Below are 18,993 nucleotides of genomic sequence, written 5' to 3'. Positions count from 1 at the left end.
CACCCATAGGAACAAATGATGTTTATACAACATCCTTCACATCCACGGGCTGAAGTGCATTGCATTACAAATCACCACAGAGTGCAGTTCCATTATATGCATTACAATGGATGAAAAGAAAGTCAGAGAGACCTGCAAGGATAATGCATTTATTTTAGTGCTCTAGCATCTTAATTGACCACATGAATAACTGTCCTCCCTAAATGTATTACAAATGAAGTATCGAATTATGTCTGCATATATGAGTATCATGGCCTGCCCTATACTTATCCATCCAGGACCTGTCCGCAAAGTATGTCACCCTTTTTGAAACTGTTTCTCTCTCTTAAACACACACATACACTTATTCAATATATAATGGGAATATGGGTGAGTCTGGGAAAATGTAGAGCAGGGTTGACGTCTGTTACCTGTTGTTTATCTCCAGCATATAGTAGTCAGTACATGGAGGTATCATTGAGCTATCACGGCTAACAGCCATTGACAGACCAGTCCTCCATGCATTTGTTTAATGTCATTTTGAAGCCATCAAATCTAGTTCTAATAGAAGCCTCTATAGCCTTCTGGAAATAGCATTCCTTCCTTTGAAGCTACAGACACATATGTGCGTTTAGGGAGTGTGTTTAGAGATTATATTATAGGGAGAAAGTAGAATGCTGAGTCAGTAAAGGGGGGCTTGGGGACAAAGAAGCCCTGAAAATAAATAGGACATGGGGACAGCAGAAAGGGGACATGGAGAAGAAGTTGCAAAGTTTGTCACATGGGAAGCCATATAGAAAGAAGGGTGTCATGTGAAGGGAAAAAAATCTACCTACTTACACCGATGGTGTAGTAGTGCGACAGTGTGTCATCAATAACAACAGTGTGACATCACATTTCACCCCAAAGTAGGAATTACTGATCTGTGCAATCATCCGGATTTTACTTCCCTATACGCATTGCTTCAAGCCAGGGCCCCAGAGGTCAGCATTGTGGGGCACCTGCTAAGGCCCTGGAGACTTCTGGCACTGCTGTTCCTCCTCCTTGCTGTTGCTGCCTGTTCACTTGCCCTCGCCAAGCAGTGAGAGGAGCAAAAAGGAGCAGTAACCTCAGCACACCTTGTCCTCTCCTTCTCTGGAAGGTGGTGCAGACTGGGCACAGAGGGAGAAGCAAGCAAATGGGCATGGCAACAGTGGTGAGGAGAAGGAGAGAGGCACATTTCGGGAAGGAGGCCCAACTGGGAGCATCGCTCCAACTGAGGGCATAAGGTAAAAGGTGTCCCCAACCAGTCGTATCCGACTCTAGGGTGCGGTGCTCATCCCCGTTCTAAGCCGAAGAGCCAGCGCTGTCCGAAGATGCTTCCGTGGTCATGTGGCTGGCTTGACTGAACACTGAGGTGCATGGAACGCTGTTACCTTTCCCGCCAAGGCGGTACCTATTTATCTACTTGCAATTTCTTGCTTTCGAACTGCTAGGTTGGCAGAAGCTGGGACTGAAGACGGGAGCTCACTCCGTCACGCAGCACTCGGGTCTCGAACTGCTGACCTGCCGACCTTCCAGTCCGCAGTTCAGCGTCTTAACCGCTAAGCCACCGTGGCCCCTTGAGGGCATAAGGGTCCCCCCCAAAACCTGGAACTGCTTCAAGCAGAAACACAGGAGTAAATATTGTTTAAAATATTGAAGAACGCATGCTTGTCACAAAGAGCTACAACTTTGGCACACCTCTCTTTCTCCTCCAACCCCAGGTAATCAATCCTATCAGCTTTAACAGCACCAATTGCCTATTCAGAACTCTGCATGTGTGGTCTCTAATCCAGCAACAGGCAGCAAATGCATGCTGCATGTACATGCAAGTCCTCCTGATCCAGCAAGAGAATCCATGTGCGGAAGCTTGCACAGATCCCTCTTGCTGGTTAAGGGTGGCTAGATATGGCAGAACACTAGCACACAAATCCTCCATTGTTAAAATATTGTTTTGGTCAAGCATTAAAAAACTTGAATGTCAACGTGCCTGTGATGCAAATCCTTTCTTACACATACACAAGTCTAGTATTTTCCCTTGTATCATGTCTCATTTGTTTAGAATTGTGCAGTTTGGTGTCCAGGACCAAACATACCGATAGCTCATACTGACAAATAGTTGTGATTTTTAAACAATATTTGCCTTTTCCTTTTAACATCCAGAAATATAATTCATGTTTTATAACGCTACTGAAAAATGGACAGTACAATCCTATAAATGGCAGTAAATGAGGTAAATAAATGTCTACTCAGAAGTAAGCCCCATTGAGTTCAGTGGAACTCACTTCCAGGTAAGTGTGTACAGGCTTAAGCATGGTTATATTACCAATAGAATGAAATAGTTTAGTTATAAATAAATAAAGAATATGATTATGATTGAAGACTATTATAAATGAATTTATAATATTGTCACAGAGAAGAAGGCCAGGATCTCTTCTTGATCATCCCAGAGTGCAGGACACGGAATAATGGGCTCAAGTTACAGGAAGCCAGATTCCGGCTGAACATCAGGAAAAACTTCCTAACTATAACAGCAATACGACAATGGAACCAATTACCTGGGGAGGTGGTGGGCTCTCCCACACTGGAGGCCTTCAAGACGAGGCTGGACAGCCATCTGTCAGGGATGCTCTGACTTGGATTCCTGCATTGAGCAGGGGGGTGGACTCAATGGCCTTGTAGGCCCCTTCCAACCCTACTATTTTCTATGATTCTATGATTCTATGAATGATGTTGATTATGCAGCACAAGCTGATACATGTTCACTTGGAAGTAGGGCCTGTTGTGTTCAATGGGACTTACTTCCTTAACAAACCCATATAGGAATTCAGCCTAAATGGAACATTGCATCAAATGCCCAGAAATATTGTCTTAAATGGCTGCAGAAAAGACAGGAATAGCAAACAAAACTAATATTATATAAAATCAAAATAAATCAAAGTGGGTTGTTTCCCCTCTTTCCCTTGCCTTGCTATCATTATTTGTTCTTATTTCTTAGTCTTCCCAGCCCCCTGCCACTTTATCTATTGAGGCAGCACTCCTATATACACTTACCTGGGAGTAGGTTCCACTGAATCCAATGGGGCTTACTTCTCAGTAAACATAGGATTGTACTGTTAGTGAAATTACCTCAAATTCATTTTAATCTTCCTCCTATCCTTCCTAAGAATAAATTTCCACAACCCACAAGAGACAAAATAAAATGGTAATTTGACCTCTCTTCTGGAAGTTCAACAAGAAAAAAAATATCCTCCTTAATTATTTGGCATGAACAGCAGGGTGGCTGTCCAAAATTGTCTCATAAAAAATTAGAAGTTCTGTTGAAATACAGCCAGTTGTATTTCCAAAGACAATTGTAATTGAATTTCATATATATATAAGCTTGAAAAGCTAACTTAAAGCAGGTTTAACGTGAAGGTAAATCCCACTGAGTTCAAAAGGTTGTTACTTCCTAGTTAAGTATGCTTAGGATTGCAGGTTTAATTGCATCTACTGTCAGCTTTCTAAAAGATGCTATTGTGAGTCACTTTTTAAGAAGGATTTAGTACCAAAAAAATGACAGACTGCCATATGTACAAGTAAATTATTGTAATTATTTGCTGTACTTTATTCTTCAAAAATATAAAGTCCTGGAATCTTTTGAAAACATAAGCAAAAATGGAAAAGCATTGAACTGTGAGAATTACTATATCTGATTGCATGATTTACATTTAAAAACTGAACTGAAACAAAACACTTGTCATATAAATAGCATCCTCAGGTTTCACTCAATTTCCATTTGTGTCATATTATTTACTATCCAGGAATAACAGAAAAATGGTGGATCGCTAACACCTTACAGAGCAATCCTAAATCGGGGGCGGGGGGGGGGGGAGTGAAGCAGTGGATCCTCTGCTTGCAAAGCCCTGCTAGTTCATGCCAGTCAGGTCAGTAGGTGGAGTGGGGGAAGAGGGAGGTGACTTTGCAGGGCTGTTAAAAAAAAAAAAAATCTCCCACTGAAAGCAACAGAGGAAAATTAGCTGTGCCAGCTCCATGCTGGCATAGCTGGGAGGCCTGATCTTGGCCCCTTTGGAGAGAATGGAGGGGCCTAGGAACCAATGGATCCAAAGCTGGCTCTGCTCCATCCCATTTTGGGCCTACCACTGGGCCTCATCCAATGAGGGCTTGTTCATTAACCATGGCACAAAGTGCAAATGACAAAGATTATGTTATTTGCTAATCTCCTCCCCTAACAGTAAAGTTTATGTATACACACCAGTGAAAAATAATAATCGCGCAACGCACGCACACACACTTCAACTGAAAAATGCATTTCCTAGATTTTAATTAATTACGCTAGTAAAGTGGTTTTATGTGTTTCTGCTGTGTTTAGATCTCTATAACTTAAAAAAAATAAACTGTTTAATTAATTTATTTCATTTAATCTCTGGCCCAGTCTGTGCATCACACAGCTCTGGCCATGTAGGAAGGGGCTGTTCAGTAGAATCTCTTCAAGGGCAAAACGTTAATGTTTTCAATTAACGTCAGTCACTTTGAGTGTTTTAAACAGAAAAGCTCTTCACTGATTTAATAATAATGTTGTGATGATGGTGGCGACGACGACAGCAAAATGCTAAGAGAATGGGTTTTTTTATTTTCAGTGTTTATAGCTGGAGAACACTGCCCTTAGCACTCCTGCAGTTCACCCAAATTCATATGAGTGGACCAGGAAAGAGAAATTTATACATTAGATTCATATATTCAAATCAAGCAAGGTTCTCTCAGCCGCTCAAGGTCCATATAGAACAGATCAGTCATTTTCCAATACTTTCTGAAACCAGTAATCATGAAAGATTACTTTCAGTAATCATGAAAGAATGTGCCGCATTCTGTGACCCGGCACAATTTAGCATTACACTTCTGAATTTTGCCAGAGAAACCTTGTGATTCATTTAAGGGGAATAAACCTTTCTTTAACTCTGTGGACACAAGACCCATACCATCCCTCTGCCTGGCCACCTTTCCAGCCTCTCTCCTTCATTATCAGACCCTTTTACATCCCAATATCTTTTGGCTGAAGCTAATTCTGGCTACTTCACAATCTCTCCTCTCTCAAAGTGACCACTTTTTCTATCAGATCCCACACTCCTGTCAAATGTTTGGGTGTGTGGGCATGGGTTCATTTGCACAAAATCATTTTAAAAAATAACACTACTTCAAAATTCCAAGAGGTGCAGAGTGTGCACATATAGGAAATGTACAAATATTAGCATTAAGCAGCAAGGTTCAAAAATTAAATAGAATTGAAACAAGAACTAACACCAAAAAAAGATGTCCTCTTCATCATAGGGGACTGGAATGCTAAAGTAGGAAGTCAAGAAATCACCGGGATAACAGGCAGGCATGGCCTTGGTGTACAAAATGAAGCAGGACAAAAGCTAATAGAGTTTTGCCAAGAGAACACACTGATCATAGCAAACACTGTTTTCCAACAGCACAAGAGACGACTCTACACATGGGCATCACCAGATGGTCAATATCGAAATCAGATTGATTATGGCCTTTGCAGCCAAAGATGGAGAAGCTCCATACAGTCAGTAAAAACAAGACCTGGAGCTGACTGTGGCTCAGATCATGAGCTGCTTCTTGCAAAATTTCGGCTTAAATTGAAGAACGTAGGGAAAACCACTAAACCATTCAGGTATGACCAAAATCATATCCCTTATGAATATACAGTGGAGGTGAGGAATAGATTTCAGGGATTAGACCTGATAGACAGACTGCCTGAGGAACTATGGACGGAGGTCCGTAACATTGTTCAGGAGGCAGCAACGAAATCCATCCCAAAGAAAAAGAAATGCAAGAAAGCCAAGTGCCTGTCTGATGAGGCTTTACAAGTAGCTGAGGAAAGAAGGGAAGCAAAAAGCAAGGGAGAAAGGGGAAGATATATCCAACTGAATGCAGAGTTCCAGAGAATAGCAAGGAGAGACAAGAAGGCCTTCTTAAATGAACAATGCAAGGAAATCGAGGAAAACAACAGAATGGGAAAGACTAGAGATCTCTTCAAGAAAATTGGAGATCTCAAGGGAACGTTTTGTGCAAAGACGGGCATGATAAAGGACAAAGAAGACAGGGACCTCACAGAAGCAGATGAGATTAAGAAGAGGTGGAAAGAATACACAGAAGAACTATACAGGAAAGATCTTAATGTCCTTGATAGCCATGATAGTAATGTCCTTGATAGCCATGATAGTGCGGTCACTGAACTTGAGCCAGACATCCTCGAGAGTGAAGTCAAGTGGGCCTTAGGAAGCATTAGTAACAACAAAGCTAGCGGAGATGACAGTATTCCAGCTGAGCTATTTAAACTCCTAAAAGATGATGCTGTTAAAGTGCTGCATTCAATATGCCAACAAATTTGGAACACTCAGCAATGGCCGCAAGACTGGAAAAGGTCAGTTTACATTCCAATTCCAAAGAAGGGCAACGCCAAATAGTGTTCAAACTACCGCACAATTGTGCTCATTTCACATGCCAGCAAGGTGATGCTCAAAATCCTACAAGCTAGGCTTCAGCAGTATGCGAACCGAGAACTACCGGAAGTACAAGCTGGGTTTCGAAGAGGCAGAGGAACTAGAGATCAAATTGCCAACATTCGCTGGATCATGGAGAAAGCAAGAGAATTCCAGAAAAACGTCTATTTCTGCTTCATTGACTATGCTAAAGCCTTTGATTGTGTGGATCACAACAAACTGTGGCAAATTCTTAAAGTGATGGGAGTACCACACCACCTTACCTGTCTCCTGAGAAACCTGTACCGGGGTCAAGAAGCAACAGTAAGAACCAGACATGGAACAACCGAGTGGTTCAAAATTGGGAAAGGAGTATGACAAGGCTGTATATTGTCACCCTGCTTATTTAACTTATATGCAGAGTACATCATGAGACATGCCGGGTTGGATGAATCAGAGGTCGGAATTAAGATTGCTGGGAGAATTATCAACAACCTCCAATATGCAGATGATACCACCCTAATGGCAGAAAGCGAAGAGGATCTAAAGAGCCTCTTGTTGAGGGTGAAAGAGGAGAGTGCAAAAGCTGGTTTGAAACTCAACATTAAGAAAACTAAGATCATGGCATCTGGCCCTATCACTTCCTGGCATATAGAAGGGGAAGAAATGGAAGCAGTGACAGATTTTACTTTCTTGGGCTCCAAGATCACCACAGACGGTGACTGTAGCCATGAAATTAAAAGACGCTTGCTCCTTGGGAGGAAAGCTATGGCAAACCTAGACAGCATAGTAAGAAGCAGAGACATCACCTTGCTGACAAAGGTCCGTCTAATCAAAGCTATGGTTTTCCCAGTAGTAATGTATGGCTGTGAGAGCTAGACCATAAGGAAGGCTGAGCGCCGAAGAATTGATGCTTTCGAACTGTGGTGCTGGAGAAGACTCTTACAAGTCCCCTGGACTGCAAGGAGGTCAAATCAGTCAATCCTAAAGGAAATCAACCCTGAGTGCTCATTGGAAGGACAGATACTGAAGCTGAAGCTCCAATATTTTGGCCACCTAATGCGAATAGAATACTCTCTGGAAAAGACCCTGATGCTGGGAAAGACTGAAGGCAAAAGGAGAAGGGGACGGCAGAGGATGAGATGGCTAGATAGCATCACGGATGCAATGAATATGAACTAGAGCATGCTCCGTGAGAGAGCGCAGGACAGGAAGGCCTGGCGTGCTATGGTCCATGGGGTCACGAAGAATCGGACACGACTGAACGACTGAACAACAACAACAACAACTGGTCTGGACAAACTGAAGCTAAACCAAAGGATAAAATATATCAGTATAAAACAGAAGCCACCACGTTTCTCTACTGTAGCATACCTTTCGTATTTCTTCAGGTAACGGATGCACAGGTATATGTCGGTCCATGTCTTTCTGTAGTTTAGAGAGAGTCTTACAGCACTGCCACACAGAACTGTTAAGAGATTATAAACAAACAAAATTATCTTAATTTAGGGTATGCCATGTTTTGGGTTTTGTTAGCTGAAATGGCCAGGTACTGCAATCTGGCAACTGCATCCACATGTTTACAAAAAACAATCAGCTGTATAGTGAACAAAAAAAATGAGCTGTTTGTATGGGGGAGAATTCCACACCCAAAACCTGGCCTACAAGAGTGGTGCAGGTGCACCTATGGTTGCCACTATAAGAACCCAGAAGCTGAATATGTTCAAATGACAATCAGCTGTTATGTGGAGAGAAAGCAGAGACCAGGCTAAGTCCTGTGGTATGTTCCCTCTCCTCTCTTCCTATCCCGCTAAAATGGAACTGGAACTGTTCAGTTCTTTCACAGCACCAATCTAGTATACTTTCTCTCCTGTCCAACACATCATCTCTGGAAGACCAAAGAAAGACTTTGATAAGAGTTTAGTGCAATCTTCCCCAATGTGGCGCCCTCCAGATATTTTGAACTACAGATCCCATTAGCCCCAGGCAGCATGGGCAACATTCAGGAATGATGACTTCTGGTTGGAGATGGCATCCTGATCGGCTCTTCGCTGTCTCTCTCCCAGGTTTCAGCTTTAAAATGACCTCTTTGAGGCTGCCGTGTTATCTGGGTATTTACAAAAAGCTTCCTTAAGCTTTTGTTTTCTGTTTCCGCACTTATGTTTGTTGTGCTTTTGGAAGTGAGAGGAGGATGACAAGGTCGAGGGGAAATAAAGGCTTGGGAACGCTGCCTACCCGCCCAACTGCACCCCCCCCCCAGAGGTTTCTAAAGACATGAGAGAGAGAGAGAGAGAGAGAGAGGAGTTGCTTGTTTTTGATTAAAAAAAAAAATGTCCTCGCAGTTATCCGTGCAGTCAAAGAAGCTGAATTGAAACAATTCAGGATTCCATCACTACCCTCCAAGGGCCTGTGGACTAGATGAATATTTGTCTTCAAAAGATGGAGGTGAAAGTTAACGCACTCATGAAACTGCTATGGATGCCTCTCATAATGTTCTATCTACTCGAATTTCTCAACTGGAGGCCTTTGCTCGGAGAACTAATCTCCGTATTCTTGGCTTTAGAGATCTAGCTACAGATCTCCATCTTGCTGAGTTCATGGATAAATTTCTGCATGAGTTATTGGCTTTGCCGTCTAATTTTTACTTGATATTGAGCATGCTTATCGTGTTCCCAGTTCTACACAAGGCATCAGAGCGGGACCTGTTATCGTTCAATTTTGATGTGCCTCCACAAAAGATTATCTCATGCATTTAGCAAAAGAGCGGGGTGAGCTTTGGTGGGGGACAGCCAACGACAAGATTATGCGCTTTCCTTATTATACTAAGGAAATCGCTTATAGAAGACAATTTACCAAGGGAGAAATTTGGCAAAGCAAATTAATTTGCAATATCATATCAAATATCCTGCCACATTTTGCATTTTTATTGAAGGCCAGATGAAGAAGTTTTTAAGTTCTGATGCTGCAGAATAATTTCATTAAAATCAAAACAAGTGATTCGACTTCTTCAGTTTCTTGAGCTGGAATCTAGCCATTTTCTAACCTTTTTTTTTTACTGTCCCTCTGGCAGCTTTCATTGTTAAGCTTTTGTTTGGTTATCGTTAATAAGAAGTCTGGGCAGCATGCCTGATCAAATGCATTGTATACTACTGCTCCCCCCCCCTCATTTTTTTTCTTTTCTTCTTTTCCTTTTGTATATGTATAACATATACATAATTCCTGTTTCTGAATGTGCTAATTTACACATTTTGAGTAAATACAGGGTTTATTTATTTATTTGTTTTATTTATTTCATTTCTATACCGCCCAATAGCCGAAGCTCTCTGGGCGGTTCACAAAAATTAAAACCAAACTGCAAACAATAAAACAATATAAAATATATATGTTATATGTAACTACTATATTACATTTAGCTTAATAAGGTTATGTAGGTACATACATGTCTGTGTGTGTGTGTGTGTGTGTGTGTACACACATATGAATATGTCTCCAGATACAATATTAGTTAAAATATCCAACTGGCTTAATTCTTTTATTAAATTATTATTATTACTATTTCTTGTTGGTTAAATTTGTATGTTTGTAATTTTGCTCTGTGTATGTATTTAATATGTGGGAGGGGCCAAGGTGAGCATTGTAGTTACACGTCGGTCCAAACAGAAGGCAAAAGGGTTTTTTTGTTTTTGTTTATGTTTTTTTTGTTTTCGTCTGTTAGGGCTGGGGTTTTTTGGCACTTTTTATGGTAGGTGGACATAAATTGGATTATTTGAGTTTTATTTTTATTTTGGGGGGGTCATTTTCAAGTTTTGTTCATATTCTGGAATAATTTTAAATTTTTTCTGTTTCTACATAACAATAATTATTTTGATGAAGTCTGAAATGGTTAGTCCTAAATGTAAATTAAGGATGTATTTGTTATACCAATTATGGTATATAAATTTAGTCGTTGTTTGTAAATCTAGAAAGATGTGTTTGGGTGGAGGGGCAAACAATTTGCTTTTTCAATGTTTAACGTGACTTCATGGAATGTCAAGGGGCTGCGAAATGTAAACAAACAGAAAAGAGTTCTTACCAAGTTAAAAGAGCTTAATGTTGACATGGCTTTCTTACAAGAAACTTATTTGATGGCTGCAGATCGGCAGTTGTTGCAAAAGGTTTGGGTTGGCAAGGCCTATGTCACAGACACTTCAACACGGTGTAAAGTGGTTGCGATTTTAATTCATAAGGAACTTCCTATGTCAGTTCAACAGGGGATTTTTGATACTGAGGGGCATTTTTTGATCTTGGTAGGAAGGTGTATGGGCAAATTAATTGTTATGATCAATGTATATGGGCCAAGTATTGATTCTTCGGCAATGTTTTATGATTGTTTTGCTAAACTGGTTGATACTACCTATGATTATTTGATTGTGGGTGGGGACTTTAACGAGGTCTTAGATCCTTCATTAGATAGGAGTAAACCTTCTCCCAAGACTCAATCTGCGGTGAGACTGGCACTTCTGGCTTAAATGATGGAATATGGTTTAATTGATGCTTGGAGAATTTTACATCCTGCTGAGAGTGTACTTTATTTCACCGGTTCACCATAATTGCTTTAGATTAGACTATTTTTTTATTTCTACAACTTTAGTATGTCAAATCAAAGACTGCAAGATTGATACATTGGTAGTGTCAGATCATGCCCCAGTACATTTGGAACTGCAATTTTCTGATACTCCTAGGGCCCCCGGTCATTGGCATTTTAATGTTTCACTTCTTAATGATGAGAAGTTTAAAACCCAGATGTTAGCTGAACTAACAGAGTATTCCAATACTAATGAGGGTACAGCAGGTTCGTGCGCCATTGAATGGGAGGCTCATAAACCTTTTATAAGGGGCTGAATTATCTCTTAAGCCTCCTATCAAAAAAGCTTAAAAAAAACTCAGCAGACGCATTTAAATAAGAAGCTGAAATCTCTTATAACTCAGTTTGCCACTTCCCCCACAGCACAACTTTATCAAGATCTACAGAATACTAAGTATGAGTTGAATAATATCCTTTCACAACAGGCGGAATTTGCTCTGACTTGTCTACGACTGAAATATTGGGAAAATGGTGAATGTCCTAGTAAGATTCTTGCACATCATCTTAAACAGCACCAACATCAAAATGTTATTTCAGCTATTAAAGATGAGAGTGGCAAAGTATATACTTCTCCTACAGACATAAACTCACAATTTTTGAAGTTTTATTCTGATCTGTATAGTACCGGTAATAAGATATCAGTGCAAGATATGGATGCTTTTTTCTCAGATTCATCTTCCCCATTCAGATTCTTCACAACAACAGCTCCTTTTAGTTCCTCTGCATTTAGAGGAAATTATGAATGCAATAATGAAAATGAATACTGGGAAATCACCTGGATCGGATGGATTCCCAATTTAATGGTATAAAACATTTTCTAGTTTTTTAGCTCCAAGGTTGTATCACCTCTATAACCATATTTTTGATGTGGGCTCCCTTTCTTCATCATTAAATGATGCTTACATTACTGTGATTCCTAAGCCAGGCAAGGACCATACCTATTGCGCAAACTATCAAACTATATAATTAATTAATGTAAATATCAAAATATTAACAGCAATCTTGGTCGATAGATTACAACAGGTCATGGCTGTATTGGTTAGACCAGACCAGGTGGGATTTATTAAAAATAGACAGGGGACTGATAATCTTAGATTAGTTGTTGATCTGGTTGCTTTAAATTCTGAAAGAACTGATCAGGCGGCCATTATTTCCTTGGATACAGAAAAGGCCTTCGACAAAATTCATTGGAAATTTATTTTTACTACATTGACTAATTTTGGTTTTCCTATAGAATTTTTGAAATGGGTTAAAATTTTATACTCAGCTCCTAGAGCGAGAGAAATGACCAATGGTTTATTCTCAGCTTCTTTTTTTTTTACTAGGGCAGGGCACCAGACAAGGTTGCCTACTTTCCCCATTGATATTCAATTTATGTTTGGAACCCCTGGAGTGTGCTATTAGACAAAATAATAGTATTAATGGATTTGTCCAGTTTGGATTAGAATTTAAAATTATTTCAATGGATCTTCGGTTATGCCTTATTCAGCAAAAGCTCTTGTTTCGGGTCTATTGAACACCACAAGGCTTGTCAAATTCGGCTAATTGTTGGAGGTGTAATGCAGTCAATGCTTCTTTCATTCATATGTTTTGGAAATGCCCAATGGCCACCTCCTTTTAAGAGGAAGTTATTGTATGGATAAATTTTGTATTGGAAAGCTCTTTAATATTTACTGATGTAAATGTTCTTTTAAACTACTTACCTGCATCTTGGAATGTAACACATGATCAGGGTAAATTGAGTTTCGCGCTCTTTTGGTTCCTAAAAGACTGATACTATGATACTGGAAGGATAAAAGCTCACTGCCTATAATGCAATGGACTGAAGACTTAACAACACTAGCAACATTTGAAAGAGTGGTATATAGGCGTAACTTGCAAATGGACTTATATGAGGATATCTGGTCTGCTTTTACTGAAGTTCATGTGTAACCTTTTCTACCCCCTTTTTCCCAAAAGAAAGTGAACTCAAAATATCACCTAAAGTCAAGTGTTTGTTTTAAAACGTAATGGAAGTTTATTGTTTAGGAGACGATGACCTGGAAATGACAAACATTATTTTCAAGTTATGAACTGAACTTTCAATAGTTCATTGTTGAACAGTGGTAATCAGAAACCTTTTCCTTATTAATTTTTACAAACTAAGAAAAATTCAGGGTACACATCCTACAGCCAAGTTCAGAGAAAATTTCAGGAACTGCCACCAGATTCTCATTCCATTTCATCTTGACTTCTTCTCCTCTGGGTCAGCTCAAAAAGATCATTTGCGTAACTGTCTTTTTTAAAATTTAGGAAAGACAAGTTGCTGAAGAATCCTTAGAAACCTTTTCAAATATTTTTGTTTGTTACCACCACCACTATTTTTGCATATGTTCTATGCTCCCATATCATGTTTTGTTATTCTGTTAATATTAGTTCACTTTTCAAAAGATCAAGCAAGTGTTTATAAAGACCTTCTCTCAACTCGTTCCGTTCCTACCTACAGGGTTGCATCCAGAGGACAGCACTAGATAGCCATACGTGAGGCCCCTGGGAGTTAAGTTGTGGGGTCCTTCAGGGTTCCATTCTGTTCTTGATGCTGTTCAGCATCTATATGAAGCTGTTGGGGTGGTCATTATGAGATTTAGAGTAAAGTGTCATCAGAACGCTGATATTACCCAACTTTCTTTCTCTGTAACATCTGAGTCAGGAGAGGCTGTGCAGGCCCTTGATCAGTGCCTGGATGCAGTGGTGGGCTGGATGAGGGCCAATAAGCTGAGCCTGAATCATAACAAGATGGAAGCACTGTGGAAATGTGGTTCCCATGTCTGGGAAGTAGGGATGTTGCCTGTTTTGGATGGGGTTGCACTCCCTCTAAAGGAGCAGGTGTGTAGCTTGGGAGTGCTCCTAGATTCATTACTATCTATGGAGGCACAGCAAAGAGGGCCTTTTGCCAGCTTTGGTTCGTACACCAGTGTATTGCCCCGGCTGTGGGATTTGAACTCTTAGGTTAGAGGTGCCAAGATAGTGATAAATCAGACCCAGGTTTACTTACAAGGAGTACTTTATTGAGTAACTTACCCACTGGTGTGCAGTCCTCTTTGACCTCTGGCCATGCAATCGGGCCACACAGGACCGCCAATTGCTTTGCGGCTGGAACCCACAGCTTCAACTGTGGACAGTCTGGGAGTCGGTTTAACACGCCGACACCCTCAATCTCCTTCCCTTGGCATCTGAACATCGCAGTATTCTTGGCACTCTGCTCACTGCGCCAATTGTATTTCCCCAGCCGTGGGCTTTGAACTCTTAGGTTAAAGGTGCCAAGATAGTAATAAATCAGACCCAGGTTTACTTACAAGTAGATACTTTATTGAGTATAATCAGCACACAGGCGTACCCAATGGTTGGATCAGACAGCTTCTCTGAACCCAGAGCCATGGGGTACAATGGGTTTTATACCATACATATTAGCAATGAGGCAGCATGACAGCAGCAAGCACCACCTAGCGTTCATTCTCAGCATAGACTAACAGCACTTGGTTCTCAGCACAGCCACCTGTAGCTTTAAGGTAAACAACCTTCACTTCCCAGGCACATCTTGATTACTCTACTCATTAGTATGGAATGTGCTAGGCCACGCTATCCGCCCTCTGACTCATCTTCACATGCTCAGAGGCTTACTAGCAAGGGAACTGCACTAATAATGAACTTAAGCAAGGCATTATGGATCTCTAGGCCCCTCTAACACTACGGGTGACTTGGTTACGCTCCTGGGGCCAATACAACCAGCTACAGCCATTCCTGGACAGGGATAGCCTAGCCACAGTGATCCATGTACTGGTAACCTCTGGACTGGACTATTGCAATGCGCTTTATGTGGGGCTGCCTGTGAGGGTGGCCTGGAGGCTGCAGCTAGTGCAAAATGCTGCAGCTAGACTACTGAGAGGGACAGCCTACTTACACCAGTTTTGAAGGATTTGCACTGGCTACCAATAAGTTGCCAAGCCAAGTTCAAGATGCTTATTCTGACATATAAAGCCTTACACAGCTTAGGACCTGGTTACCTGATGGAGCACCTTATCCCTTGCGCACCTGCCTGAATATTAAGATTGACTGGGGACGCCATATATGATGGTGCCATATTTGCCTAGAATTCGATACTCAGGAACCTGGGAGAGAGCATTTTTCATACAGGCACCCCAACTATGGAGCTACCTCCCTGCCCATATATGGGTGGCATCAAGTCGTAAAAACTTTTGGCACCAGCTCAAGTCTTATTTGCATACCCAGGGTTTCGAATGACTTTTTCTCTTTTCTTTTGCTGTGTCATATGAACTGCTATTTATCTGTTATGGTTCTCCCCTATTTGATTATGTTTTTTGTCAATGCTGTATTATTTTACTGTGTTTCATTGTTTGTACCCCACTTTGGGATTATTTTATAATGAAAAGCCAGTAAGAAATTTCTTAAATAAGGGCGCAATCCTATTGTTTACACCCTTGATGCTCATAAGTCTCTGAACTTGGAGGCTTACGAGCATCCACTGCTCAGTGGGAGGAGCAGTGGAGGCAATTGTCGCTTCCCCATTTCTCCCGCCTCCGCATTTCTGCTAAACGGGCTTATTTGCTTGTCTAGTTCATGGGCTTCAGAGGGGGAAGGAAGGAGACTGGAGAGGCCTCGGGATAGCTTGTTCTGGAATGCCCCCCTTACCCCCTCTCCGAGGTTGAGTTCCTGACCTCAGAGAGGCAGCTCATGTGGCAATTTGCACACCAGCTGCAAGGGGGAGGAGAAGGGCGGCGGACCACGGATTCCATCCTCCAAGGTCAGAGCACTGTCTCTGACCTCAGATCAGTCTAGGGACCATAGGATTGCTCCCTAAATAAACTTGTTTTTCTTAATCAAATATTAGGGCAATACTGGCAAATCCACAAACAACAGAAACATTTCATTCATGGAGACTTCATATTTTTTCGTTCAGCCTTTACCTAGAAGCAATGCCAGCCTTCCCCAACCTGGTGGCGTCCAGATGTTTTAGACTACACTCCCAGCATTCCTTACCATTGGCCATGGAGACTAGAGGTGATGGCAATTGAAGTCCAAAACATCTGGAGGCCACCAGGCTGGGGAAGCACAGCTTAGTTAGTTGAACAATGTAGGGAGCAATCCTATGCGTGTTTAAAAATAAATCCTACAACTCCTAGCATTCCCCAGACACCTTAGCTGGCTGGGGGATGCTGGGAGTTGTAGGACTTATTTCAGTCTGAACATGCATAAGATTGCACCCTTACAGTGCAATTCTGTACATGTCTGCTCAGAAGTAAGTCCTACTAGGTTCAATGGAGCTTATTCCTAGGTAAGTGAGTAAAGGACTGTCGCCTCAATATTGTCTAAATACTATGGGTGTGAAAGTTTCTCCCTCAAGGAGTGAATGTGACAAGAGCAGAAAAGGGAGAAGGAAATTTTCAACTTCAGTCCAACCACCACCATCTCTCCTCGTGCTATATAACAAGTGAGGGATAGTTCACTAATTACATAAAAGGGGAATAATCCCTCATCTTCAAGATAAAGCCCAATGAGCCATAACAGATTGCCTGTTATTAGCTCTTAATATCATTAATGTTCACAGCTGTTATCCCTTCAGAATACATGTATAGTCACCACTTTTTAATCTGTCCAGAATTCTTTAGGTCAGCCCAGCTCCCACAATTCACATTTTTGTTCAAGTGAGCAGTCCTATCTTTCCTTGGCCATGCACTCATGTGGACAAATGTAATATGTGAACTCAGCAATCACTGATAAAGCTGACCAGCAATTCCCACAATTACAAGAACACAGCTCTGGTCACCACAGTTGCAGCAATTGCTGCCAGTTGTACACAAAATTGCAAATTCCACATATTATGATACTATGTGCTGTGTGAACTAGTCCTTTAAGAGCAGCCTTGCAGGGAGGAACCAGGTAAGCTTGGGTCCTCGTGATACAGTGATCCAGCTTCTGACTCTCATAATCATCTATGGGCTAACTGGCTTTATATCTATATATCTTTACACCCAAAACAGGAAGTCAAAATAAATCCTTTACCTCTTTTATATATATATATATCACTTGAGAAATGGAGGGTGGAGGCCATGGTGACCTGGTGCGATGGAGGACAGGAAATGTCAGCACGTATAGCAGGTGTCATGCAGCGCTAAGGTTGCCAGGAGGCTAGCTGAAGAGCACATTGTTTCTTCTTAAAAGCACCAGTAAAAGGTGAGGCATGGGAAATGCAACTCCTCTGGCCTATTGTCCTCTATTGGCCCTTTTGTCCACCCACATCCCTTCCCTCCCAGTAGGGCAAACAGGGGGTTGTGCCCGCTACTGACAGGGAGGAGCCATAGCTCAATAGAACACAGGCTTTGTATTCACCAGGGCTGGGGAATCTTTGGCTCTCCAGATGTAGTTGGATTCCAACTCCCATCAGCCCCAGACAGAATGGTCCATGGCAAAGGATGGGAACTGGAGTCCATTGACTTATGGAGATTCCCCAACCCTGGCATACACACAATAGCCCAGATTCAATTCCTGGCATTTTTGCTTTAAAAGACCTCAGGTGCGGCAACAGGGAAAGAGCCCCAGCTATGGAGAGCTGTGGAGTTGGAAGTAGGGGGCCAGATGAAACAATGGCAAGTTCCTGTGTACCACAGGCAGGGGAGGAGGGCAGAGAGGAGGAGCCTCTGCTTTATGTTTTATTGAGAGCCAGCATGGTGTAGTGCAGGGATGGACAACTTGTGACCCTCCAGTTACTTTGGGCTACAACTCCCATGATCCCTCCTATTGACTGCTGGCTAGGACTGATGGGAGTTGTAGGCCAAAAGATCTGGGAGGACACAAGTTGTCCACCCCAGGTGTAGTGGCTAGCATGTTGGACTAGGTCTGGGGAAATTCTCCACTCAGCCATGAAACTCACTTGGGCCAGTCATTCTCTCAGCCTAACCTACCTCACAGGGTTGTTGTGAGGATAAAACAGATAGATGGGGGCTACATATGCCAACTGGAGCTTCTTGGAGGAAGGGCATGTGGGTAATAAACCACTGTAAAGATAAAATGATTTTCTCCAGGTTGCAGGTGACAGACAAGCTGCACCTGCTGAAATTCCCTCTTCTACACAATCACCCAAATGGAAGAGCCCTCCTCCACGTTTGCATCTGGTTTGCAAAAAAAAAAAAATTAATACAATCCAAAGAAAAACTCGACATCCCCTCTGGAATCTGCTACCCTAAATGACTGATAAAGAAGCGGGCCCCGATCCACCGAGCCGGCTTCCGCTTGCCAAAGAGCTCGCTGTGCAGCAACACCTTCCACCCTTATCTCCGTACTTCCAAGCCACGGAGGAGACACACGCACACAGCCAGACCACGGCTGATGGGAAAGACTGCAGGACTTCTGGGACAAATCCAGCCTCCTAACGCGGACTGGCTGACAGCAAAGCCCCGCGCTCACTCACCCAAGCAGGAGATCAGCAGAGCACTGCGGGAGACGACGAGATCGGTGAGCTCTGCAAACACACGGCCGAGAGGCACGCCGCTTCCTCGTTGCCTCGGCAACCAACCCGCTCCCGGCAAGGACCCGGAAGTGAGGCAGAAACTAAGGGCAGACGTAGCTCCTCTGGCTTCCTGTATCCGTACCAAGCATGTGCAGCATTCCACCGGCATCCGGGACCATGTAGTCTTCAGTGGGGGCCGGTGGCTCCCATCTTGGTCGGGGTGTAAGTCCACTCTGAGTTTCAGTCAGAACCAGCCAGAACTCTAAAGGAGCTTTCCAAAGTTCTGGATCTATTTTTGGGATAGGGTTCAGTACCTTGGATGCTCCTTTAGAGTTCTGGCTGGTTCTGGCTGAAACCCAGAAAGGATTTACAGC

The 18,993-nt window shown here is 42.2% G+C and overlaps 1 protein-coding gene across 1 annotated transcript in view; it reads right to left on the bottom strand.

The window, feature by feature from the left end:
* Window positions 1-18,690, bottom strand: part of LEKR1 (leucine, glutamate and lysine rich 1) — a 125,459-nt gene extending 106,769 nt beyond the window's left edge. The window contains exons 1-2 of the mRNA XM_084847339.1: window positions 18,581-18,690; window positions 7,866-7,959 (exon numbers count right to left, since the gene is read on the bottom strand). Of these exons, the coding sequence (XP_084703465.1) occupies window positions 7,866-7,913 (48 nt within the window). The 5' untranslated portion in view covers window positions 7,914-7,959; window positions 18,581-18,690. The remainder of the gene's footprint in view (window positions 1-7,865; window positions 7,960-18,580) is intronic.
* Window positions 18,691-18,993: the final 303 nt, after the last annotated feature.

Source organism: Heloderma suspectum, chromosome 3 (assembly GCF_057233095.1).
Source record: "Heloderma suspectum isolate Gila_16-S chromosome 3, 16-S_ref, whole genome shotgun sequence".
Lineage (NCBI taxonomy): Eukaryota > Metazoa > Chordata > Lepidosauria > Squamata > Helodermatidae > Heloderma > Heloderma suspectum.
The sequence above is the reverse complement of the archived record's forward strand: the minus strand, read 5'-3'. Positions and strand labels throughout refer to the sequence as shown.